Source organism: Poecilia reticulata, chromosome 13 (genome assembly GCF_904066995.2).
Source record: "Poecilia reticulata chromosome 13, P_reticulata-male-v2, whole genome shotgun sequence".
Taxonomy (NCBI): Eukaryota; Metazoa; Chordata; class Actinopteri; order Cyprinodontiformes; family Poeciliidae; genus Poecilia; species Poecilia reticulata.
The window spans coordinates 7,605,342-7,633,341 of NC_088842.1; the positions used below are offsets into that span (position 1 = coordinate 7,605,342).

The window sequence follows — 28,000 nt, forward strand, 5'->3', positions numbered from 1 at the left end:
TCCAATGATGGAGGCAAGTGAAAACCCCTTTATTAAAGTAACCTCAAAGCCACTGGTGATGAACGCCTCCAGGACACACTGCATGGATGCAATAATTCATGCAGAAACAGCTGTGACTAACTGCAGCACATGTAGTAGAGTATGTGTACTAAGCCACGTCTTTATATACATGTTTAGTCTGGTGTTCTAAAACCATGGTAACAGAAATGTGTATGATGTTTCACTTTTGAATATTATAATAATAATAATAATAATACATTTTATTTCAAAGGCGCCTTTCTGGCACTCAAGGACACCGTACAATAGTAAAAAAAAACTGTGACAGAAACAAATAAAATGTAACAAGTAAAAGTAGATAAAAATAAATAAAACAAAACAATGTATCTATATAAAAACTATGTAAAATCAGGCAAACCAATTGTGTCATGTGGAAAAGGCAGATCTAAAAAGGTGTGTTTTGAGTTCGGTTTTAAAATTTGATAATGACTTTATGTTTCTAAGGTATGGTGGTAATGAGTTCCAGAGTTGGGGAGCAGAGCGACTGAAAGCTCTGCTCCCCATGGTGGTGAGACGGGCAGAGGGGACAGTGAAATGGATGGAGGAGGATGATCTGAGGGAGCGAGAGGGAATGGCAATATGAATAAGATTTGAAAGATATGGTGGGGAGAGATTGTAAAGGGCCTTGAAAGTGTACAGAAGAATTTTGTATTCTATGCGGAACTTGGTGGGCAGCCAGTGGAGTCTTTGCAGGACAGGAGTGATGTGGTGCATGGATGGGGTTTTGGTAATGATACGGGCAGCTGAATTCTGGACCAGTTGGAGCTTATGAAGAGATTTCTGGGTGAGACCAAACAGAAGACCAAACTGATTATTGAAAGCTTCATATTTCTTTATTGAATCAATTTGCAAAGTTATTGAAGACAACTCTGTCTCTCCGTTTGTGCTCCAATATTTTCTACCAGACTTTTTTCTTCCACTCACCTTTCCATCAAAAAGCTTGGATGCAGTTCCCTTAACAGCCACAGTTATTCTGTAAAGCCTAAATGTTATAAATGCTTGAAAAGTATCACAGTTTGTAATGGAAATATGACTTTCATTCTTGGACAGAGTGTGAGAATTCAGATCTATTGACACGCATATGTAAGTAAATAAAAAAAAAAGTAAATACAAATCATAGGCTAGGAGAAAATTGGATTCGGAAACCATTTTTATTTTGTAAATGGGTAATCGCTCAGGCTGTACACTGATGTTTTCTGAGTTTTACCCAATAAAAACAGTTAGGAGCATCCAGAGGCGAGAGAGCGAGGTGACGAGGTAATGAGAATGAAGCGGGATGAGAAGAAATCTGTACTCCGTTCTTTCTGGACTTTACATTTGATATCTGAAGCTTCCTTAAAAAAAACCAACAAAAGAAAAAAAAACATGTCTTGTTTTGCTGTTTCAGGCGGCTCACCTGCTTCCTGCCCAATGGGATTCCTCAACTCATCAGGCAGCTGCTGTGGGTGAGTGATTCTTATACAAAAAAAAAAGACGATTTTTAAGACAAAAAAACAAAAACAAAATCCAAACGGCACATCAGAAAACACGGGTGGGGGGGAGAAGTAAAAAACTTTGTGTAGTTATGCCAGAAGAAGCTCCCCAGGGAATACACATTGATTCGATATGAGAACAGGTTTCTCCTGTACAGACAGAAGCACGAAACTGTGCCTCGGAGTTTATACGTAGTTATGATGCACTGACTGAGTTCATGCCAAAGCTCAAAACACCTTCCCTCACTACAGCCGGCGATTATATAGCGCTGTGACCAGAGACGGACAGTTTTTATACACTACACTTGTTATAATGACCACACTTGATGTGCTTTTTCGTCTAATATTACACCAAATAAAAAAATTAGGCTCCCTCACAACAAAGCTATACAGGTTATCATACAAACTGATGACGAGACAGTCTACCGACACACAGGTACAGTGCACGAGATCGCAGGCAGGGATGGGGAGGGGAGAGGAATCAAGTTGTTTTTGAATAGTACAAAATGCTTTTTTTTTTTTTTTTTTAAAGTGTTTTCTTCTTCTTTAGTGTTTCTGAGCGAATCTCCAGTCTTATGGAGCCAGAGCTGTGATCTCCACAAACATCAAGAAGATAAAGTGTCTTCATCCTCCGGGCAGATATCGTTATTTAGCTGGCGGTCATGTGACATTCACTTGATTTCGGAGGTTTTTTTGTCCTCCAAACACTTGGCTTTAAGTCAGCTGTTCCGCTGGCGTCTCTCATCTTCAGGACGTTCCTTTTTTCTTTTTTTTTGTTAAATGCATGGTATTGTGAATATTTAACAGCACTATTATAAGGCAGTGACATATTAAGTTTGACAAATTGGTCCATATCTGATCTGATCATGCACACTGTTGCATCGTAGAATATCTCCCTCCTGCAGCTGCAGCCTTTTTTTTTTCATTATTTACCAAAACAAATACTGAGAAGGACAACTTCCAATGATGGAGGCATCATTGGAAGGTGTTACTTGCAAAAGTGACAATCCCTGATTTTTATTTATTTTTTCATATTTTGATACAAACGTTAACGGATTTTATTAGTTTTTGATACTGATTAACACAAAGGTGTACATAATTGTGAAAAATACAAGTTATAACATACATGGCAGTGGTGTCCAATTGTTTTCCAAAACTGGCAAATTTATTAAATAATTTTTTTTCTTTTGTTTTTCCTGCTCAACATTATTAAAGCTACATATTATTAAATATAAAAACATAAAATGAGCTTTAGACTGTTTCCTTATTAAAAGAAAAACAGACAATGTTCAAATGTCTTATGCCATTAATTGTTCTCTATTTTGTTACAGTTCTTAACTGAACAAAATCTTTTCAAGGGCCATGAAAGGCCCCGGGGCCACACTTTGGACATCCCTGATAAACGACCAATCTAGCAACAAAACTAGTCCGAATCTGCAAACGACTCAAGACCTAAGTGGAGGTTCACCTTCTAGCAGGAGACCAAACTTCTACTCAAGGATTCTCTCCATCTGAACTGAGTTTGAGCTTTTAGCAAAAAAATAAATAAATAAAAAAAAGAACTGTTGTCACTATGTGTAGAAACGATAGAGCTAAACCTAAACGACTGCAGTGAAATTCAACACAGTTTATGAATCAAGGATGGTTGAATACAAATAAATGCCATACAGTTTTGGATTTAGAAAAAAAAATTGAGCATCATGAATCTGTTTTAAGATCGTGGTCGTAACAAAATGTGAAAAAGTTCAGGCTTGTGAACACTTTTGCAAGTCACCGCACGTCTAAACGCTGAAGTCGGGCCTCGGTTTTTCGATCGACGCCAGCGTTAAAAATCCCTGTAACAGACACAGTGAAAACTTTACAACCACTTGCAGGTCAGACATGCAGAACAAGCTACTTGGAGACTATCCCACAAAAAGTCAAATAATAATAATTAAAAAAACAAGTTTAAGTTTTGCACAATAGAACAATAAAATAAGAAAAATAATTTCTATGTATATAGTCCTTTTCTCTTACATTTATATTTCTCATAATATTCCAGTATTCGTGAGTAGTTGGCAAAACTACGCACGTTTTATTTATTTATTTTTTTTAAAGTTTCACACATTTACGAGGCGGTCCTTTAGTAAAAGCAGAAGTGTCCGGACTGGTTACGTAAAAATGAGAATTAAAAATAAATAAATCTCTTACGATCTAAAGATAAACTCTGCAAGGTGTGGTAAACATTTAATAAACGAAAGCAGTCAGAGTGCGCGCTAACCGATCCACGGAGGTGTGTAGTGTTAAATGCGTTAAGGGCACTAAAAATAAAAGCTTTTCCTGTCACTGCTGCTGTACAGCGTGACTGGGCGGTGGAGGGGGACATAGGGGGTTTTTCCGTTTCCCAGTTGGCCCATCATACTTTGCTCTCTGTCGTGTTTGTCTGTATGACACTGTTGTGTGCCGAAGTGATCAGGGGGTTTGGTAGGTCTCCCTCCTCCAGTTTGCTTTTCTCATCAGCAAATATCTTCCTGCAGTGGAAAAAGAGACAAAGTTTAAAATTAGAAATGTTAACGTGTACGTGGTAAAGGGGGAAAAAAAGAAAAAAAAAAAAGAAGGAAATCCCAGTAAACAAAACAGGTTTCTAGAAACAAACAATACCCAATATGTAAGACGACGCTGCAGTTAAGACGTCTTCTTACATATTTCTTCACCACCTTGACACGGTCGGATAAAATAAACAGATAATGACATTCCCACATCCCAAACTGACTCTCTTCCCTAAAATCAAACGTTGAGCAAATGTGTAATAATAATAATCAGCTTGGTTTTGTTTAACTTCTGAGCATTATTAATAGAAGAATAAATGCGCCCCAGGTTTGTTACGGAATGTCCTGGTTCCATTCGAAGCCCATTTTTCCAGCTTTTTCCTTCAGCAGCTCACAGGAACAAACACCAGTTGGAATCTCTCGATACCTCTGGATAAAAGTTTGAGGAAATGCTTGAAGGTATGGAGTTAAAGCCTCAACTGATGCATCTTATTATTATGACTAGAAAGGCACTTCAAACATAATATAGATCATGTTGCTATTTAAGTGATGCTTTCTATGCAGATGATTAATAGAAATGCGACCTCAGGTTGCTAAGAGAGTGCTTTACTTTTGAAGACATTTTTTTTTTTTTTTTTTTTAGAAAAAGGTAATATTTGCTTTGACTTGTTTTTTTTTCTACACGCATACACATTGCCTGTTTTATGTATATAAATGACACCCCTTCTTGTATTCATGTTGCAGTTTTTTTTTTCTTTTTAAATCATTTTAGATGTGGAAAATCTAGAAAAGCATTAGGTTGAGTTCATGTCAAAGTCAATATTCATTAAAAAATAATCTCAAATATTTGAATGATGATATATTTTAAATATGTTGAATGCTGTTATTTACAGCTCTTAAACCTACTTTTATTAAAAGTTTTTTCCATATTTGGCAAAATTGTACAAAACGAGACAATCTGTGAAAAATATCAATCTCCTCTAGTTCCTCCCTGTGGCATTCCTGCCATCCGCAGAAACACACAGTTCACGATACAGGCTGTGAATAATTGCGTCATTGTGATTTCTAGCTTTTTTAGCTTTAAGAAATTTGCCAAACTCTACAAAAATCTTTCCCCACATTTTCATATTTAAGCTATGTAGAATTTTGAAGAAAGAGATGCATTTCATGCAGTTTGGAGTAAGGCTGTAACTTAACACAGATGCTGTGAATCCTTTCCAGGTACACCGTAGATAACCTGTGATCTTTAAATCTCATCAAAATGAATCGCAGCAGGCAGACATTCTCAGATGTCACACTATCCATTATGTGTAATCGCTCTGAAAATTACAGCACTTTTTGCGGGCAGCTGATATTTTTGTAGCTCCCAAAATAAATGAGGAGAAAGGTCTGGGACAAACAACTGTATAATTTCCAGACAGCGTCAGCTTTGCCACACTTGGACTCTAAAAATCCTTGTTTGCTTTAAAACATACGTTTCGTTTTAAACGTTGTAGGAACCCTGTAATTCTTAACATTTTTAAAAAGCAAATAAATATAGACTACAAATCAAGTTTTGTGATTTGATTCTAAACTAAATTAAATTTTTTTTAATATTATCACTTTTGTTAATTAATACAATATAATTAATGTGAATCAGTAATATTGAATTAATTGTGACCCCTGTTGAAAATTACATAAAATCTAGAATTTTATTTTAAAGAAAAACAAACCAGATGCTTAAACACTGTATTTGGGGACAGTGCTTTATATGTATTGATATTTGTTGCATACAATATGCTGTGTTTAGCTGAAATGGCATCTTTTTTAGCTTGCTTTACTTTTCATTGTTGTCATTGGGTTCTTATTTACTTTGAAATCTCTTTTGGGATTTTTTTTGCTGTTCTGACTTTTTTTGTGTGTGTGTAAAAAACAAAAATGCACAATAAAATTGTTCAAAGCAAATTAAACCCATGATTTCCTGACCTCAGAGTAAACTAGAGCTATTTGAAGAGGTAAAGCCTGCTGCTAGTTTGTAAATTAGTCAGTAACGATGTCTACCATCCTTAAATTAAATTAATGAGTTCCAGATTTTGATGTGTGGAGTCACATCACTGTGGGCCTCAGCTTTGAACGCACACATGTGATTTAGGCTCTGAATGTGCTAATAAACATAACTGAATCCTTTTTTAACTTTGTTTAAAACTGGATGTGTATATCCAGATTGAGCTTAGTTAAAGGGGCAGCATTATGTGGTTTCCAGGCACATAGTGCCATTTTATGGCACAATCCAGTAACTGATAAGTTGTTAAAAAATGCTATATATATCAAATATGACAAAACAAATTTTACTTTGTAATTTATCGCCTTGAAATTGGGCGTATGTTGCTTTAAAAACTCCTGCTCTTTCTGAAACTCAGAAGTCATCACAACATTACTCCTCTATTAACCATTTAAGATTTTTACCAGTGTTTTACTGAGAAGTGGCTTGTATAATGAGCTTGGCAGATGCGCAGTTCCACCAGGTGTTTGCTAATTGCTACTGGCTAGTCTGAAGGAGCTGAGTGGGGGAATCACAGGGATGGGTGCTACATGAAGCTGAATGTGTCTCAAAGGCTGCGCTAGGTCCATCCAGTCGGTTTTGCACAGCTGAATGGCCGCCACGGCAAATTAAATGATCTCTCAAACATGCATGACAGAATCAAGGCGACACTCCAGGCATGTTTTTGATGAGGCAATAACATTATAGCATGATGTAAAGCCCAAAAGCTGATTTTACATAAAACTGCCCCTTTGACAACTTGCATTTCTAAAAGCTTGTTCAACTACTCTTAATGGTTTTGTTTCCAAATTACAAACTCCACATTGAATAACTGTCACACACAGGCAAAGAAAATGACAACCATCAGATCACTTCTATCTGCAACATTCCACTAACAATTAAAATTCACCCCAATGTCATTACCACAGTTTACCATTGCAATATCTGATATTGTGTGGTCAATGGCAAGATGCGGTGGTGAATGAATGAGCATACAAGTTACACGCACTCTCACACGAACGACACACGCACACAGATAAACCTCTAGAGGGAGCCGTACTCATCGTTGACAGGAGGAGCGGTCTTGAGAGTCTCTGAAGCCTCCAGAACTGGGCCTGAGGGAGGGAAGTCTGCTTGGTCTCCGCTGGGCAGAGAGGGGGCGGCGGACGGGCTCTCTAAGTTAATCAGGTCAGAGCGGGGCCGGGAGGGCCTTCCTGCGCCGTTTCTCAGCTCTAACTCTAAATCTGCATTTTTGTGTACTCCGTCCGGAGCCGTTAAGTCGTACAGGTCTGACCCCGGTATGAGGAGGTCGTTCGGGACTGCCAACGCGATTGCGGTGATGGGTAAAGGGGAGGGGATGTCTGCCAATAGAGTGATGGGATTTTTGAGGTATGGATCTTCGACGGCATTGGGGATATCTGAAGGAGCGTTAATCGTAGTGGGTTTTGGTGTGGGGATGTTGTTACCGGTTGGATTATCTGTGTCAAAGTCAGTAAAGGTGTATGCGGTAGAATCTGGAAGACCAGGTTTAGACTCCGGGTCTGGTTTTGGGAGGGCAGTGTTTGCTGTAGTGGCAGCAGTTTGTGCCAGTGTCTCTTTGCTTAAGGCTACGGCATTAGCCCGTGGAGTGGGCTTGTTGACCGGTGGGCTTGGCGCAGGTTTCTTGCCGTCTGGAATGGGAGGAGGAGAAGACACGGCGAGAGGGGAAACCGGCGGACTGTTTTTAGCATTCAGAGCAGCGAGTTTGGGAGAGTGTCTGCGCTTTGGCGGTATCGGTGTTCCGGACTTTTGAGGTCTACACTGCTCGGGGGTGGCAGGAGGATTGCTCGTCTTCTCCGGCTCTTCCGAGGTCTTACGCCCCCTCTCCTCGAGCAACGGTGCCATTTTGGCTTCGACGGCGGTTGAGGAGACCACAGGGGTCGGCGGGGCCGTGTTGGACTCGGGGGTCGGGGCCGGAGCGGTGAGCGGGGTGGGTGAGGGCTCGTTGGCCAGGGTGGACAGGCTGCATGTGAGTGTGGTGGTCTCGCTAGAGGGGCTTTCCTGAGCAGGATCAATGGTCGCGGTGGCTGTGTCTGAGTTGGTGGCTACGGAGGAGGGGGTGTCCAGTGCCAGAGAAGCCACCAGCCTGAGAGAGCAGGGAGAGAACAGAGACACACAGACTAGACACCAGGGTGACTGTGACAAGAGGAGGGGTGACCCGAACGAGAGCATGCAGAGGGATTAGTTGGCTTCAGAAAGTCACACAAACAGAGACAAAAGCAACTGAAAAACAGCAACTATTAAGCTTAGCAAGAAACAGAAAAGAAAAAAGGGGCATCATGCTGTGAGTGAACATTAAAGGATACATCCCATACACACACCAACATGGAGTACACCGACTACTCAACTAATGTACTTAAAAGGCACCAATTTTCCTAAGGTGAACTACAGCACCACACTGAACCACCTTTAAGGGTTAAACAGTACCAGTGACAATCTCGTTCTGCATTTTTCTACAGTTTTTTTGCTTTTTCTTCCATACTTCTGGTATGAGATGGCTGACTGAGGCTGTCGAATGGCTTTATGAATTGACCACACTTGGGGGAGAAAACAAAGCCTTTTTGTGTCTTTTACTGGTATTGCTTCAACCTTCACGTAATGAGACAGAAAATTTCCAGAACTGGAGCAGAAACAAAAAGTACGGTAATCCCCTTTGACCGGGAGGAGGAAAGGAAAAGCAACACAATCCAGTGGACTCCACTCAAGAATGAACTGAACTTTTCCACAGATTGAAAAGGCGAATTAAGTGTTGTTAAATAAGACGATTCTTTAAAGTGGAGTGCAATGTCGGACAGTTAAGAAAACCTTTGCGTAAAAGTTGCTGAGTGCTATTTATTTACTCACTCTGGCTTTGTGAGAGGTGTAGTTTCGTTGGGCTCTATCGGTCCAGCTGCATTGTGATTGGCTGTGCACTCATCCTCTGTTCGGACTTCCACTATGGGCTCTTTGGACTCGTCTTTCCTATAAGATCGAGAGAACGGCGCTATTACAATGGCAGCACATGATGTGCTGACCAATATTTTATTTTACTGTCGTAGTGTGAGAAGATGCAATGAGAGCTGTGAATCTAGGCTTTCCAAATCTGTTATTGTGCATGTGTATGTTTTGCTTTGTTAAAGGAAAAATGGTTATTTAGATATCATTTGAATGTAAGTATTCAGTATTTTGTATGTAGATGGTTCAGTTCTGTTCGGCAATAGACTTGTACTCATGCCTGATGGACGCAAAAACGCAAGCTAGTTAAGGTATATTAGCATCTTTGTGATTTTACAGTGTTAGAACTTTTATTTCTTATTTTGGAAAGGTCTTGTAGAACAAATCAAAAAGATGCTAAATGTAATAGAAAAGGGCATCTGTGTCATATACACATACACTAGGTCAACAGGAAGTCATCCATTAATAATCAAAGACACTTTCAAGTATAAAATATACACTGCTCAAAAAAATAAAGGGAACACTTAAACAACACAATATAACTCCAAGTAAATCAAACTTCTGTGAAATAAAACTGTCCACTTAGGAAGCAACACTGATTGACAATCAATTTCCCCTGCTGTTGTGCAAATGGAATAGACAACAGATGGAAATTATTGGCAATTAGCAAGACATACTCAATAAAGGAGTGGTTCTGCAGGTGGGGACCACAGACCACTTCTCAGTACCTATGCTGTCTGGCTGATGTTTTGGTCAGTTTTGAATGTTGGTGGTGCTTTCACACTCGTGGTAGCATGAGACGGACTCTACAACCCACACAAGTGGCTCAGGTAGTGCAGCTCATCCAGGATGGCACATCAATGCGAGCTGTGGCAAGAAGGTTTGCTGTGTCTGTCAGCGTAGTGTCCGGAGGCTGGAGGCGCTACCAGGAGACAGGCCAGTACACCAGGAGACGTGGAGGAGGCCGTAGGAGGGCAACAACCCAGCAGCAGGACCGCTACCTCCGCCTTTGTGCAAGAAGGAACAGGAGGAGCACTGCCAGAGCCCTGTAAAATGACCTCCAACAGGCCACAAATGTGCATGTGTCTGCACAAACGGTTAGAAACCGACTCCATGAGGATGGTATGAGGGCCCGACGTCCACAGATGGGGGTTGTGCTCACAGCCCAACACCGTGCAGGACGCTTGGCATTTGCTAGAGAACACCAGGATTGGCAAATTCGCCACTGGCGCCTTGTGCTCTTCACAGATGAAAGTAGGTTCACACGCCGTGGAGAGCGGTCTGCTGCCTTCAACATCCTTCAGCATGACCGGTTTGGCAGTGGGTCAGTAATGGTGTGGGGTGGCATTTCTTTGGAGGGCCACACAGCCCTCCATGTGCTCACCAGAGGTAGCCTGACTGCCATTAGGTACCAAGATGAGATCCTCAGACCCCTTGTGAGACCATATGCTGGTGCGGTTGGCTCTGGGTTCCTCCTAATGCAGGACAATGCTAGACCTCATGTGGCTGGAGTGTGTCAGCAGTTCCTGCAAGATGAAGGCATTGAAGCTATGGACTGGCCCGCCCGTTCCCCAGACCTGAATCCAATTGAGCACATCTGGGACATCATGTCTCGCTCCATCCACCAATGTCACATTGCACCACAGACTGTCCAGGAGTTGGCGGATGCTTTAGTCCAGGTCTGGGAGGAGATCCCTCAGGAGACCATCCGCCACCTCATCAGGAGCATGCCCAGGTGTTGTAGGGAGGTCATAGAGACACGTGGAGGCCACACACAATACTGAGCCTCATTTTGACTTGTTTTAAGGACATTAGATTAAAGTTGGATCTGCCTGTAGTGTGTTTTTTCACTTTAATTTTGTGTGTGGCTCCAAATCCAGGCCTCCATTGGTTAATAAATTTGATTTCCATTGATGATTTTTGTGTGATTTTGTTGTCAGCACATTCAACTTTGTACAGAACAAAGTATTCAATGAGAATATTTCATTCATTCAGATCTAGGATGCGTTATTTGAGTGTTCCCTTTATTTTTTTGAGCAGTGCATATACATAATAAAATTACTTCATAAATATACACGAATTAAGTACAATTTTACAACTTATCAGTGTGAACTTAGTTAAAAATATAAACACAGTATCTGGAAAAAAAACAGCTGGTTCATATTTTTCTCTTGCTCAGAGCTGTCATGTTATAACAAATTAGTGAAACAAACTTAAATGTGATCTTTCATACTCACACGAAAGCAGCTTTGCCCTCTTCCAACACATGCCCTTTCGTCCCCGTGCCTGATTTCCCACACAGGCACATGATAAGGCCACATTTGTTGACAAAGTAACAAGTGACATCCACTGCTAGCAGCAGGAGTACAAATACTACAACAAGGATCCCTGCCCAGAGTATGATGTTCATGAAGAACGGGCCCTCATCACCCATATCTGCCAGACAAGAGACACAATGCAGAGCAGTGAGAAACTGGAGCGAGACGAACAACATAATCCACCAAATTAAAGTGCTGCAAAGCTACAGGAGCTTCAAATACTTGTATGAAAATAAAGAACGTACCTGCTGAGGAGTGGTTACCGACAAGTTGCCTTGAACTGATTCTGAACATGAGTCAGCAGTGTGTTAGCTGTTTAAATATTCCTCTAATGTTAATCATGATGAATGTGTATTTCATATGAAAAGATCGGATTTAAGGGGACAAAATTATATACATATTTTTATTTTCAAGCAATTTATTTGGTATTAGAAAAACAAACAAACCAAAGTTTACAGTGTTGCTGGTTACATGCTGGTCAACATTTCCATTTCCAAGAGAAGTAAAACCTGCTGAATCTTTACTCTTTATCTAAAACTATCTTTAGTTGTTATGGACTTCTTATGCAATATTTTAATATGTACATCGATCAGCCACAACATTATTACTGACAATTAAAGCAACTAATACCCTGCACAACATAGTGTTCTGCTTGGAGAAACCTGCTTTCTCACATACACAAACATGTTATTTTGAACATCTGCAATCATTTTTTTTTTTTTGCAGATGACAATGTTTTATATGAGTGGGGTTTATAGCATGAATTAAATTTTGATTATACATATTATTGGCTAAAATAGGCATGGGTCGGTATGCAATTTTCATGTGACAAATTACAGTATAGATTTGTCACATGGTTTTTGAAACCAAAAGTTATCTAGATATAATAACATATGTAAAACAGAACTGAAACAATTATTACTATTACTGCTGAAATAATAGACAATTGATTACACTTATGTTATCTATGATATTTGTGTTTTTGTTGTGATTTAACTGTAGGTATAGAATAAGAACCTCATAAATGTAGTGATATATGTTTATTGTGCGAAACGTTGCTATAAACTGTTAGCTGCTTAATTTGTCATGTTAAATTCCCACATAACTGGTTTTTACGACCTGAAGTATTTCCAAATGCTTTCTTTAAACTTGTTATATTGGCACTGCACAACAACATGCGGGGGAGGAGCTGCGCTGTTTTACTTTATACTCCATACAGATCAAGACTACTCTGGCAATATCTACCATAGTAAGTGCTTCAAACCATAGAAGTGGTACAATGAGGGCTTTCTTTGTATTTTTTTTTTTGATGAATCTTTTTCTCAGATTCATCAAAAGTAATTAAGATTTCTACCGATGCAACGTTTCACCACTGCGATTCACAGCTTTTTGTTTCTGCACAACAGCGAAAGATTAATTCAGTACAAAAAGTGTAAATGGCTGTTTGTTTGCTTTGCTTGATCCAGATCAGTAATTTGACCAATCTCAAAGACTAAGAGTGCATGAAATATCAGCACTAGCAACATTATAGGAATGTTTTAGTATATCGGTCTGGTCTGACATAAAACCAGGCTAATATTAAGTACTAGTAATATTCATTGTCATGTTGTTGTTTCTGGTGGGGTGTTGGTCATGTGATAGTGATGCAGCAAAGGATTGTGGGAGGTTACCTGCAATAATTGATATCGTCCCAATTTTTCACATCAATGCATCCCTATCAAATAGTTAACATGCTCTCCATGGCAGAATTATTTTTTGACTGATTCAAATATTTCTGTTTGAAAAAAGATGTTCGAATGATCAGTTCGTAAAAACATAAAAAGTAAAAAAAAACTTGCTGTCTGTGAAATATGTATTTTAGTGCACAGTTTTTTTTATTTTTTTATTTCTTTTATTATCTGAAAATATACATGTGGCAAAATGGATAAAACAGAATAAATCTGTTAGGGGGCAAATACTTTTTCACAGCATTGCAGCTGAATGGAGCACCTTCCGCATATAAATATATAAAAAACATGATGTAACTTCTGTGGACATCAGATTAAAAATACTTGCACAACAGAAAAAATCTTATTAATCTGCACAAAAATAAATGTTCTCTAATATTTCAGTAAACATTTTGTGAATCTTTGCCAATATAAACAATAAAAATATTTGAGTCTCCCCCCCGGCATTGTCAGTGTTATTGTTCCAAACCTCTAGAGTACAATTTTATGAAACACAATATAATACAGTGTTTATGTAAACAGACAGGTTCAGTACTCGGCGCTCACTCAACTCTAAGTGCTACGTTTTGTTTTGTTTTGTTTAAAAAAAACCAAACAACTTATTTCAACTCCACATCTGTTCATAACTGTAAACTGGCAATCCTCTCTGTCAAGTGCTAATGGCTAGCTGTGCTAATGCTGAACAGAGTGAATCTGTGGGAGGCGAAGGTTTTTCACTGCCTTTGGTTCATTAAGTCTGTCTGCTCTGTTCTGAAACCACACAACAACCTTCTCGCCACCATGACAGAGGCGCATCGGTCATGGAGAAAGTCCGCTATAGTGGCTAAAAGCATCCAGAAAGAAAGAAAGCCAGGCCTGAAAAAAGGCAGGCTCTCCTCCGACGTTACAATGTAGATCCCAAGCATAAACTACGACAGCAGAAGCGCAATGACAAGGGACGAGATGAGTAGTACCAAAGTGTATGTCACAGATGAGCTGCCCTGAGTGGCTGTGGGTCGAGACAGCACAGACCAAAACGCACACAGGTCGGGACGAAAATGTTCACGTGGGCCCACCACACGAATATCCAGGATCAGGAGAGAGAGCAGGAACAATGAGTAAGGAGATGAAAAGAGAGAAAAAGAAAATAAGAGGAGGAAATGAAAGCACAATAAACAGGAAAAAAAAGAGAAGGGTGGGGAAAACAGAGAAAGAGAGAGAGCGTGAAAAAAATGTTTCAGCTCTGAAAACCAAAGGTGAAAAAAAAAATTAAGAAAAATGATTTCTCACATTTGAGGGAGGAAAAAAAAAGAAGCAGCAACACATCAAAGCAAAAGCACATCACAAAAGGGGGGGGGGAAGCACACTGTGTTGACTGGATGGGTGACTCAGTGGCGGTGAGTGGAAAAAGCTTTAGTTTGGGAAATAAATTAGAAAAAAAAGTGAGAGGAAGACATAATGGCCTGCTGCGATACTTCAGCGAAGCGCTCGACAGGGTCTAGCACTTAAAGGGAATTTGACAGGCTGTGTGGGTTTTCTACCATTAGTAACAAGCTGCTTCGGCTGCAGTTAGGACCTCACTGAACATGTTAATTAAGAGTTATTCAAAAGATTCCTCTCGGAGGAAAACTATTTCATCTACTTGGTTAAAATTATACACAGGTTAAAGGGGGAAAAACAGGATCGGAGGAAATCGTCCTCCTGTGAAACACAAACTCAAGCTTATTCAGCCACGGTTTTCAAAAACAACAAATAAAAAGTCATTTTTATCCAACTTGGACATTTATGCCAGTTATGAGAAAGTATTTCACCTTCTAAAGAGTTTTTGTTTTTGCTTTTCTGCCACTCCTAAATGTTTCAGATCATCAAGTTTCAGACAAAAATGCATCCAAAAAACAGTTTTCAACTCTTTATTTTTGTGGCTCTACTGGCCTTTATTTGATTGTTAATTGACAGGAAAGTGGGTAATGAGAAAAGGGGGAAGACATGCAGCAAAGGTCGCCAAGGCCGGGAATCGAACCTGGAACAGCTGCGCCGAAGACTAAGGCCTCCATATGTGGGTTGTGCTTAACCCCTGCACCACCACAGCCCACCCTCAACTCTTTATTTAATGTATTAATAGAATAGGAGAAGGTTATGCAGCCCAACCTGGCTCTGTGTGGTAGCATGGCCGTCTGGGGCAGCTTTGCTGCTTCAGGGTCTGGACAATTTGCAGGAATTGACAGAATTCTGAAATCCTGATGAATATTTGGCCATCAGGTTGTAACTTTAGGCTAAAGGATGCTTGGGTTGCGCAGCAGAACAATGATCCAAAGTAAAACAGCAAGCCTGTTTCTGAATGGCCTAGCCAAAGCCAGAGTTAAATCCAATTGAGATTATGTGGCAAGAAATTAAGCAGATTCTTCCTACTCCAAAATAGTTTAGACTGGATCTAACCTGACTAATTAACTTTAATTTAAGAACCTGAATTAAATCTGACATATTTTTAAGATTTTTGTTTTCTTTCGTTTTTAGATTTTATCGTCTTCCAGCTCCATCTTAACCACAGGGTGAGTCAGGTGTAAATCATCTGGGATGTGTGGTTGATAGGATCCTATCTGCGCAGCTGCTTGAGCAGAGCCGCATGCGGTGTGCTGCACTTGTTTAAGTCTGCTTACTTTTTCCTCAACAGGTTACACTCTCTACTCTTCTACTCTCACTATAAGTAGATTACCACAACTTTATATCGTGCATTCTCGTTTAGCTTTCTCTGAGCTGTATGTATCAGAGGTTTATTAAAAGCACCACCGATTACCAGCAATTAGCTAAATTACAACAATTCCGCAGAGAAATTATGTTTTTTGCATTAATTTGAAGAGCTTTCTTTGCCTTGATGAATTACATTAGAAAACTGTATTTCTGCATTTTGTATCCTTATCTGATTTTAACATTTAAATGATGATCTGAGATATTTAAGTGTGACAGAAAACAAAATGGAAAAAAAAAAAATCTGTAAAGATGCACATACTTTTTCTCAACACTGTATTTTTCTCTTTACTAATGTGAGTTAAATTAAAGATGGACTGCAACACTCATTTTTCAGCTTTGAGTTTGGCTCCTGTGTTTCACCCTGTTGGTTTACTGAGAGCAGTTAGACGTCGCGTACCTGGGAAGGCCTCTGGCTCTGCAGATGTTCTGAAGGACATGGTGGCAGGTGGAGACTTCCCCTTCAGGTTCTCGGCCACCACATACACGTCGTACTCCGTGTCCCAGTCCAATCCACGCAGCACGACGTAATCACTACCACTGGGCATCCGGATCTCAGGCTTCCACTGTGACGTCTGGATCTGAGGACAGAGACAGACATAAACAACATGCTTTCAAGGCAGCAAAGCATAAACTTCAGAAGAAGAAGAAAAAAGCTGTTGATGGAAAAGAAAGCAGAATTATATATTAACCTGGAGATGCCTTAAGAGAGGTAACGTGAATGGATATTTGCTTAAAAGCATGATTATGCTGGAAATGTATTTTCCCCAGAGATGCACACTGGAGTCTAAAGTCAGGGTATTTTTTATGCTCAATATGAATGAATTGTTAACTCACAGGTTTATAGCGGATAAGATAATGCAGGATGGGAGAACCGCCATCATCCTGCTTAAGCCAGCTGACTTTGAGGGAGTTGCCTTTAGGCTCCACTGACCCTTCAAGCTTAGGAGGATTAGGATTTCCTAAAGGTACACAAGAGCAACACAAAGATTATTTCAAAACTCGACAATTCAACTGCATATTGTATGAAGCTTGATTGTAAGCAAAGTCGGAGGCAATTGTTAGCTGACCGTTAAATTCAAAGTTTAAAACTAGCCACTCTTCCTGCTCTGGTCCTCTTTTATTCAGTTGACCTTTAATCACTTGTCCTAAGATGCTGTCAAGTTGCACTAATTGGCAAATGACACACAACCACATGCTTATTTGAATCATCTGAGCTGCTGCTGCTGTTGCTGAGTGACATTCAGCTGGCATGAAGAATGCTAACAGACCAGCTGGGATGAAATATTCACTTCCTTAAAGCTGCAGTATGTAACTAACATACAACTTAACTGCTTAGGTTAGGTTGTAACAACAGTTGGTCGTTGTTTATGAAAAAACTGAATAACTGCAACCCAATTTTGTACAACTTGATACTATTAAACAGCAAGCTTTTTTGCATAGATTAGAATTTAGAGATGTCATTTTATTGCCTCCAAAACTCAATTCAATCAAGTTAGTAGATCTAACTGAAAGGTGTTGATTTTAATAGCATTAACAATGACCAGTAATTAGGCAAATTAAATGTAAAAATACTCAAGTCTTGACTGAAAACCAGAGCTAAGGGATGTCGGCAGGAATAAATGGTAGCAAGAAACGACCAATGATTCTTTCGTAATTATAACAAACAAGTTTCATTACACACTTGATTTACTGTAAGACATCCAACTGATAAACATCCGTCATGTGGCAGACTATCAATACTTCTACAGCCCCATGACCAGCTCTGGTTTTCCCTCATTTTTTTTTCTTCCCTTCAGGATGCCGACATGACTGATTAATGTATTACATGCGAATGCAGAAGCGCATAATGTGGTGTTTAATTGTCGTATTCATCAGCTGAAGTTAAGAACCTTCTTCGTCCGAGGAAATTCAACACCAAGTTACCTTCTGCACGGTTGAAGAAACCATCAGCACCATGCAAGTCAAACATGAAATGAGTGATTGAAACGGTAAAAAGACATAATTAAAGGACAACACATTCAGACCTCTTTCACTTTTTCAACATTTCTCACATTGTAACCACAAACTTCGATTTATTTTTTTGGAATTTTATGACTGATGAACACAAATTAGAGAATAACAATCAAATGCAAGGATTAGTTATCTAGTTGCAATAAAACAAAATCAAAATTGCAGTTGCAGCAAAAGGTAGTTTCCACAACGCATAGACTCAAGGCTGCTTAATATAAATAATTTTTTGTGTGTTTGTATTTGTGCAAATGTTGGGAAACCCTTAATCATTCCTCCCCTTTAGAATTACATGCTGCTTTGTGTTGATTTGTCATAAAATTCCAGTAAAATCCATCAAAATGTGTGTCTGTTACATGTCAAAATGCTAAAAAAAAGTTCTGAAAACCTTGCCGGGTCTCTGCTAGGAGTCGACAAAACAGAGGCAAGGGTAGAGGAGAGAAAAACTAAAGTGACCCTAAGGACAAACTAAAAAGAGACTAAATTACAGCAAAGCTATAAACACACTGTTAAAAGGCACTTTAATTCCTCTGTTTGGCTTCTCAATGTGAGAAGTGCAAGAGACATCAAACAACTTTACATCCTGATTTAAGCAGAATTAATCCTTCAGAAGGCAACTGATTAATCAATGCTGATGGGCTTAATCCAAATGCAAATATTCCCCAAACTCATCCCCAAAGTAGCTGAAACCAGAGGCAAAAAATTTAGAGGCTTTTGAAATACGGAGATTTCCCGTTAATTCATCACAGTGTCACTAAGCCAATTATTTTTTTTACAAGCTCCAAACCCAGAATTACATTATTATTCATATTTGTGTGTATCAGATTAAAACTCATGGATGAAAGTGAAATAATAATAATAAAAAAATCTGTTCACAGAGGAGTTTGCAGTGAAAATCAGGGCATGCGAGGTCACGAATGCAGGAGGAACTTATCGGGTTTTGCAATGCCTTCACGTTACTAGAAATGTTTCTAATCAGCGGGGGTGACTAGGTTATCCCGTAAGACGAAAACGGCTACAGCACTAAGGGCTTCTATTAGCGGCGCCACAGAACAAACCTGTTCCATCTGTGAAAAAATGAAAAAGGTCGTCTAGAGACGTAAGACAAGAGAAGCAATCAAAATCAGTTTTATACACAAATGACCATCTGAACCTCGATTGAAAGAATCTCTTGAATGAAGAATTTGGGAAGTCTAATTTCTGGCGCTGTGCAAGAGCTATTGTTTATGAAACAAAGAATGTGATTACTTTTAAGAAGAGTTACAATTATATATATTTTTTTAAACAGTGGTTCAAATTTGCAGAGAGTGAAAATATGGCTAAAACAAGAAAAATGTTTCGCCTTTTTGCTGCATCTTTAAGCTTTTCAATTAACATTAACTAGTGCTAAAACTAAACCTATATCTACAACAGATGAATCACTTACTCTTCTTAATGGGGGCTGAGGGACAACAAAGAAAAATGAACAATGGATACAAAAATTAGTCATTAAAAAATAGAAACGTAAAGACAAGACATGAAGTCATCATAGGAGGCTCTGCTCTATACACGGACAACCAACAGAGGGCACTAAACACTAAACCATGAGATCAGGATTCAGCACATTCTGAAAAGATAGTGATCAGATAAGTGGACCGCTAATTACACAATGCAAATTTGAGTTGAAAAATACATTAGCACTGGATTGCTTTTCATATTTGTTGCATTTCAAACCATTTTTGTGGACCAGTCGCAGCACCTACAGCATCAGCTGTGACACAGTCGACCTGGAAGTCTCATACAAGTGAAGATGCTCCAAAGATCCAACTCTGATCACAGGATTGAGAGGCGGTACTGGTCCAAATCAATATACTGGAATTTTACCCAAGTTCATTTCTTCAATTCATAAAGTGAAACTCATATCAAGCATTTATTACACACTGTAATACTATTAAAGAATCTTTTTCAAGATTTTTTTTCCTATTTATTTTGATGATTATGGCAAATAATTAATGAAAACAAACAGTTTATCAGAAAACTAATTATACATAAGTGTTTATTCCCTAAAGGGGCATTATTATGTAAAATTGACTTTTTTGAGTATTACGTCACGACATCATGTTATTCCCTCAATTTTTTTTCTCTTTATGCATGTTTGAGAAATCCTTTAATTGCCTGTGGCAACCACTCAGCTGTGCAAAACGCCTTCTAGGCACAGCTCCACGTCAGAGCTGCAGTTCCACCTCAGAGAGTGTTGAACTGTCTACTTCTACCCCTCCATTCAGCTCCTTCAGACTAGCCAGCAGCAATTAGCAAACACTTGGTGGAACTGCGCATCAGCTGAGTTCATCATATGAGCTACTTAGAGCAACGCTGGTAAAAATGTTGTTAAATGGTTAATAGAGGAGTGGTGTTGTGATAACTTCTTGAAGGCAGGGGTTTCAGAAAGGAGGTTTTAAAGTGACAGAGACCCAGTTTCAAGGCTTTAAATTGTGAAGAAAATTTTCTTTTAAGTTCAATTTGATATATAAGATTTTTTAACAATTAAAGTTGTGGTAACACTTTATTTGAAGGGGGGTGAATAAGACTGTCATGACACTTTCATAAACATGACATAACACCTGTCATGAACATGAATAAGCCTTCATGAATATTTATGACTGTTGTCATAAAGCGTCATTCGGTAAATTATGACACTTTTAACACCAAGTTGACATTATTGAAAATGTCTTTGTTATGACAACTTGACATTAACCAAGAAATCATTACTGTTTAAACTTTACCTTTAATAACATAAAGTTACCTAATTTTTAAAGTGCAATCAGTAATACTTTTATAACAAATTTATATCAGTAATGATTTCTAGGTAAAAATCTACTATAGTTTATTTTTTAAGAACCGCCATTTCATTTTCAGCCAAAGTTATTGAGAACCACTGTGGAAGGTCCAAAGAAAAACAGGTTGCATTTATAGTCATTCAAATAAGTACAAATACACATTTGAAATATATTACTGTGTGTGATAATTCTATAAATTAGGAGTTTGGCTTTTTGAACTGAGATACTAAAATATAATGTTTGACTTTAGTACACCTTCCCCTGATTAGTAAGAGGTGTTGTGATGGCAAAAGACTCATTCTTATCCATATCATGCTGCTGGTGATAATGTAATTCCTCACTGCAATTAGGAAGTAAGAAATTAAACCTTCTATTTTTTCAGTAAATTACAACATAATTAACATGAAAGTGCTGTAAAAATTACATCTGTAACCAACTATACTTTGTAACAGTAGGCATGTAATTATAGGAGTAAAAAACATCTGTAGATGGCTTTTAAAATAAGCCATCTTCATGAATTCAAACATCTCGCTGTAGAGAAGCAAAATCGGTCAGAAGAAAGTACTGAAATCACTCTACTCTGTTTTTGTGAAACTGTCCAAACATCTCAGGCAACCAGCCGATAATGTGTTTATAGAAATCCTCTGCAGGTAATATGTTTGTGATGAAAGAAATGAAGAGGAGGATAAAAGCTTCACACTGCGCTGTCAACTGTGCACTTACGGACAGGCTCGGTCTTGAACCGCTCCGTGGGGCTGCTCTCTCCTTCGCCCTTGCCGTTAATGGCCGACAGCTTCACCTCGTAGCGGCTCTCCGGTTTCAGCCCCGTTATCGTCACCTCGTTGACGAAGTCTGTTACAATATCAGAGACGGCGCAGTTTCTGTTGAGAGCACCTTGATCGTTTTGATGAGCACAACAATAAACGAATTCCCCCCCTGTTCCAACAATACATGCATAATTAATCGGCGAAACACGCAAACGCTGATTAGCTGGATTCTCATTTAGCCCAAACGATGTTTAGACAACTGATTAATCCATTTAGAGATGTACCGAAACTTGGCATACAGGGAAACGAGAGCAGCAGCCGTGTTCAATTATTTTGTCAACGTCACAGTTTCTATTGACGGCCAAGTGTGCCACGATCCAACAAAGAAACAGTTTGTCTAATAATTAATTACAAACTCGATAGTCTAATTACAACTGTAAGGAATAATTCAATTTTTTCATAAAAATGTATACAGTTTTCTAATTCCATAAGCCATAAAAATTGAAGTAATTTAAAACTATACAGAAATAATTGTAGATGGTTTTAAACGTACAAGTACAATACATAATCATTGACCAACATTTAAAAATGTGTATTTTATTCCTTGTAAACATTTAAATAAAGAAGTGTTATTCATTTAACTTATGCCAGTTTCATGTACCAAATCTTTTGCAGTTTTATTTGAATTTATTTGATTTAAAATATTTATTCTTAACTGTAAATAATGGTAATTTTGGCCCAAGTAACAGTCTTTTTAGTTGGTGGCAGTTGAGCATTATCATAACATTTTCCTACATTATTAAAATTGATCTAGCATTTATATACAAAACAATGTATGAATATTGATTTCTACATTTGCACTGATATTTCTGACATTTTATTTCAATTCCAACCAAAATTTAAAAAAGTAAGGTTTTATCTAACATTCCCTGAAAAATAACTAAATGTTTTGTTGAACTTTTACGTGAATGTTGTACAAGTACTGATACCAGCAGTTTAGTTTTTATATGTGCGTTTACCGTCTTGGACCTCGTAGACTTTCTGCGTCCAGCTGCTCCTGCCCTGCATCCTCCACTCAGCTCTGTACTTGAGAACTGGAACACCTCCAGTAGATTCAGGCTCTCCAAACTGGATCAGAGCGGTGGTGGAGAAAGGCCTCACTTCGTCAATGACCAACGATGATGGAACCTCTGTGAAATAAAAAAAAAAGGTCAGTTTGTTTGTTTGTCTGTATGTGTGCATTTTTTCTTCTTTTCATCTTTTTTTTTTCTTTTCACCATAAACCTGCCATTACAAATGGCTAAATCTGTAATTTTTACAAGACTCTTTAATTTAGACATGTTGATTAATATTCACTAAATCAAAATTTTAATTGTTCTTTATCATACACAGCTGCTAGTATTTACACAATAAACCTCATTTGCAGGGAGGGTTGAGCAATAGTGGTCATGGTACACCTGGTAGATTTATTATTTATCTGTTGGAATCATCAATACTGCTTTAGGACTGGTAAGCAGGCTTAATTTACATAAAGAGCACAGTCCAACACAGCAGTGAAAAAACACACAGTCAAGAAAAGGCTAGAACTCTAGAAAAATAAGTTCCTGGAGAAAGAAGCAAAATGAAAACATGTCTTTTGATGAAAAAATAAAAGCAAAATTGTAAAAAAAAACAAACAAAATAAATAAAAATAAGAAAGCATTAAACAGACCTAAAAACCCTTGAAGGAGCTTAAACTAAAATTGTATATGGATTTAAACCCTTTATCTCACAGACAATTCAGTGTTTCAGAAATATGAAAACATTTAAACTATGAACAGTAAGTGTTCAGGAATATACTGATACTAGTAAAATAAAGATTTATTTTACCCTTCCTATAAAAACCATCTAGGCTGCGAGGTGCAGAAGAAAACGCATTCTGACTTTCATTCATCCTTTGTTAAATTTACCAGCATAAAAAAAATCATTGTTCACCACCCACTTCTCGATCCATTTTGGGGAAAATTACATTATTAAAAGTGTTTAACTAATTGAAACAGTAATATCTGAGTTCTGGTGGCTTTGCGGGATTCCTACACTCTAAAGCAAGCTTCATTCTGTCCTGCATCACTTTGATCTGGGAAGTAAAAAGGAATACTGTAATTAATGTGGTTGTACAGGTTTCTGCCTGCAGTGAAAAATGCAGCTTTTTTTTCTCTAGTCACTTCAGATGGTGGCTTAAAACCTGCATTTTCTCCTTTCCTCTCGTCTTATGAAGACGGGTGCATTCATATGAAGGTGTAACATTATTAACTTGTACTTTTCTCAAGAAAGCATTCAGTTGAATTATGCAGATGCAAAGTAAAAACACAGCGAAGTTTTATTTTACACTGCACCGAGGGCTTTGATACAAGACGCAGATAACCGTTACTGATAGTTGAGCTGATGTCTTTTTATCAAAATTTATCTTCTATCTAAACAAACACCGCTGCTTTGTGTAATCTCATGCTGGCTGTTACTGCAAAATATATTTAAAAAAAGGAGTGTAAAATCTGTTTTACAGCCCAGAGCAAAACATCTAAAGCACTACTCTGTGTTTTAGGTTGTTTTCACACCTGATAGTCTGGTAGACTCTGTTTGATTTTTGGACCAAAATTGCAAAATATGTTATATGGAGCGGTTTTTCACACTGCATTATGTCAAATCAACCAAACCCTATGAAAAACCTGTTCACCCTCTTGTCTCTTGAGGCGCTGAACCAAGAACCACTGAAAGAAACAGCACAAAAACATCTGAAGAGGACATTGAGTGGAACTTCCTTCTTCATGAAATGTAGACAAAAATGAAATGCCATCAAATTTTAGCGGTTGTAGGATTTCTCTTTCTTTGGTGAAAAACCACAAGCCTTTTCTCCCACTAGTGCTGGACATTTGTTTTGGTTGCATTTACACTTTGTGCTTTTGGAGTGGTCTCCGGTCCGCTTAGCATTCACATATGCATTCAAACCGCACCAGAGTTCACAGCAACCAATCCAAGACCTAGGTTTGTAGGCTAACTAGTTTGATTAATGGGGATAGTGTGAATGTACCCTTAAGTTTACTTCTGCTACAATGGTACTGCACGTTTTAGCAAGTCAAATGTAAGACTTAAAACCTGTGAACTCAGCTTTGTGCTTCTCACACTGCAGATTTCGCTCTCTACAGCTTTAACCCCCATAGTGCCAAGCTTAAAAGTTTTGTTTTATTACCTTATCTCGAATTGGTTGGCAGTAGAAATCTGCCAGTTGCATCCAGGCAGCTGCTAATAAATTTGATAGAGGCAAAAACGCTAGCTAGCTAGCTAGCCAGGGTAGTTTAGCGGCTAGTTACCGGTAGCCTCCACCGCCTTGAGTCACAGAACTCAATGAAGATGTTTCCGAGCAACTTAAACTCTTGCCTAATAGAAAAGTCCCATGAGAAAAGAAAGCTACCATACATTAAACAGTCTTGCCTCAACAAAGTTTAAGACCTGTGACTAACAAATTAAAGACCAACATACATTTTTAATGAATTTAAGACATTTTAAGGTCTTAATTTTACACACACGCAAACACTTAACACTTTTTAAGACATTTTACAGATGCTCGGACACCCAGTAAATATTTAACAGCTATTACTGAAATATTCAACATACTCTGCTGAGTTGTATTTTTAATATAATTACATGTCAAGGCCAAATGCTGTAAATAACAGTGAGATTTAAACCACAGCCTCATCACTGACCGGCCTGAATGAGCAGGAACTCCTTGGACTCTGTGCCCATCTCGTTTGAGGCAGTGCAGTTATAGCTTCCAAAATCATTTTCAGACTCTGGTGTAATCTGGAGGGGAGAAGAAAATAGAGCAGTGAACATATGAAGGGAAGCATGGCTAAACAGATGAACAAACTTATGTGTCAAACACCATGAAGGTGACCTTTGTGTTTGTCCATCAGAATAGCCTATTTTCATGTGTTGCCATGAGCCTTCATGCTGCTGAATTATTCATGGATTCCCCCCGCCCCCTGACAATGAGGCTAGAAGAAAATCCCCTTCACTTAGTCTATGCTCATGAAATCTTGATGACACAAGGTGATGGGGGGTCTGGGATGTGTCTGTACACATGGGGAAAACTTCATGCATACATTATGTATGTTTACATTGCAAAGTATACTTTAAAGTCAGTACCTGTAGGTAGCTGGATAAAGGAGTTCTGAAGATTTTGATGTTGGTGGTGTTTGAGTTTGGAAGCTGGAGTCCATCTCTGAGCCAAACAATTGACACATCTGTGGGGAAAGCCTTGACCTCGCAGCTGATGTTGACTGGGTTTCCCTCCCATGTGTAAACCGCAACTGTTCCATGGATCTTAGGCGTATCTAGGAGTTAAGAATGTGATTCAGAAAACTCTTTCAAACAGCTGATAATATTCTTTAACTTGTTCATAGTTCTGGTTGGAAATTCAGACACATTCATTATGGAGCTTTTAATGATTTATTTAATTTTGTAGTGTGAATATTTATGTTTCAGCACATTTCTGAGCAGAACTGATTTAAATTTTTTTGTTTGTTTGCTGCAGAGAGGCACCATTCAAGCACACTCCAAAAGATTTCACAGGGTTAAAGTTGGGATGTTACCCTCGGCTTTCTTTATCCGTTCTAGTTTCAGTTTTTATAAGTATTTGGGATCCCAGTCCTTTTGCAGCACTCAGTTAAGTCAAAGTATTGCCCAAGAACTGAGAGGATCCCAAGCAAAACAGAAACCCCTACTTAAAGTTTACGTCCTTCATTGACAACTGAGTTTCGGAAAGTTTTATAATCAGAGGAGACAAAAACTTGTTTTATCTGTACGAACCAAAAAGTATGTTTGCAGCAGTCAAGTTGAGGCTTTAAAACCTAAGAGCTATGCACCAGCTATCGAGCTCAGCGGTGGCAGCATTGCCAGAGGATGGAGCAATAAAGAACAAGGAGTACCTCCAAGTTCTTCAAGTCAAATGAACAGCTACCTGGTTGAAACTTAGACACATTTTGGTTTTATAACAAATCGGAATAGAACAATGATCACAAATGGAAATCAAAACTGGCAGGAAAGGATACAGATTCCAGACATAAATCTTCTGCAATGACCCTGACCTCAACCCTGCAGAATGTGTGCAGACTGTGGTTGTTATCCTGCGGCAGGATAACAACCAATTAACTAAACTCTTTATTCACCTTGGAACTTGCTACAAAAATGTTGCAGTCAAGGTGGAAGTTACTAAGGAATATAGTTTAGATTTATGACCTGAGCCCAACTCAAACGAGACAAAAAGTTCAGGCCGGGTTGGGTCAGTGTTATTTGCTTGCCTGCGATCCATACAGCACAGAGAAAACCAAACGATAATGCAAAATATAAAGTTGTTTTAATCTGCCTATAGTCTAGAGTAGATAGCTTAACTTGTTGAGAAAATAAACACAGTAAAGAGGGTGCAGAAGTTAATCAGATCATAACAAACACAGTAAACTGCATGCACACGCAGCTCTGCCCTGCTCTGTTTGAGCAGCAGTGGAGATGGGATCCTGCAAATCACACATGCCAGATGATTTGCACTTGAGTATCTGAACTTGACTCACCCTGAGGTTACAACAAACGACAAGATGGAACTGGAAGATGTTAATCACAAGCTAAATTTGGGACACTGCTTATCTAAATGGTCTACAATCAGAAGCAGTAAAATCGTAATTTAAAAAAATTAGGCATAGGTCTATAAGTAAAGTTAATTAGTCAGGTTGGATTGGGACACATTGCCTACGGATTTGGGTTGGGTTGGATACTGAGGAACGTGTTCTCACATACTAGTCAGCCTGTATACAGAATTTTGACCCTGTGTAAATTACAGATGGTTCCCCAATAGTTTAAAATTTGTTCCCCATATGCTTTACTTTTTTTCCCTTAGGTTTGACTGTCTAATCATGCCAAATTTGAAAAATAATGGCTCAAATAAATAATTAAAAGCCCAAAACATCCACAATATTCATGCCCATTGTGACTGTAGGTTCACCTAAACCTGACCCTCAGGAACCATACTTATTTTCCAGCTAAGCTGAAGACAATGCAATACTCACAGCGGACCTCCAGATAAGCGGTCTGTTCGTCCTCTCCGATGGCACTACGAGCTGTGCAGAGATACTGACCGGCATCTGTATACTTGACATACTTCAGAGTGAGGGAGGACACACGAGCATCACTCCTTACTACTACATTTCCATCTGGACTCTAAATGGTAGCAGAAAAAGGTTTGGTGTAAGGGGGAAAACAACAACAAAAAAAGAAAACAATAGGACTTCATTAATGGCTATATTGCATTGGCACATTCAACAATTTTGTAGAAAGATGTTTGTAACCTGAAATGGAAAAAGAAAAGTAAGCCAGCCTTTAATAAAGAGAGTGGACATTAACTTAAGAAAGGAGGCGAACAGCGCTCGATAAAGACGTGGAAACATGGGTACGGTGATGACGAGGCAGGGGAGCTGGTAAATAATAGATGGAAGACAGCATTAAGAACCATCTAGAGCTTTTCACATGGCAGCTACTAACTTGTGAAACATGCTGATGCAC

At 38.7% G+C, this 28,000-nt stretch overlaps 1 protein-coding gene across 10 annotated transcripts in view; it reads right to left on the reverse strand.

The window, feature by feature from the left end:
* Positions 1-1,189: 1,189 nt before the first annotated feature.
* ncam1b (neural cell adhesion molecule 1b) overlaps positions 1,190-28,000 on the reverse strand; it is a 117,056-nt gene continuing 90,245 nt past the window's right edge. For 4 of the 10 annotated variants that reach the window (XM_081615067.1, XM_008424977.3, XM_008424980.3 and 1 more), the window contains 11 exons: positions 27,508-27,658; positions 25,595-25,782; positions 25,153-25,249; positions 22,432-22,602; positions 21,369-21,497; positions 16,657-16,781; positions 16,220-16,400; positions 11,288-11,486; positions 8,961-9,077; positions 7,138-8,202; positions 1,190-4,039 (listed from right to left, as the gene is read on the reverse strand). In XM_081615067.1, the coding sequence (XP_081471193.1) occupies positions 3,925-4,039; positions 7,138-8,202; positions 8,961-9,077; positions 11,288-11,486; positions 16,220-16,400; positions 16,657-16,781; positions 21,369-21,497; positions 22,432-22,602; positions 25,153-25,249; positions 25,595-25,782; positions 27,508-27,658 (2,538 nt within the window). In that variant the 3' untranslated portion in view covers positions 1,190-3,924. Of the gene's footprint in view, positions 4,040-7,109; positions 8,203-8,960; positions 9,078-11,287; positions 11,487-13,262; positions 14,084-16,219; positions 16,401-16,656; positions 16,782-21,368; positions 21,498-22,431; positions 22,603-25,152; positions 25,250-25,594; positions 25,783-27,507; positions 27,659-28,000 lie in introns of those variants that run through there. The other 6 variants (XM_008424979.3, XM_081615072.1, XM_081615071.1 and 3 more) reach the window with 4 other exon arrangements.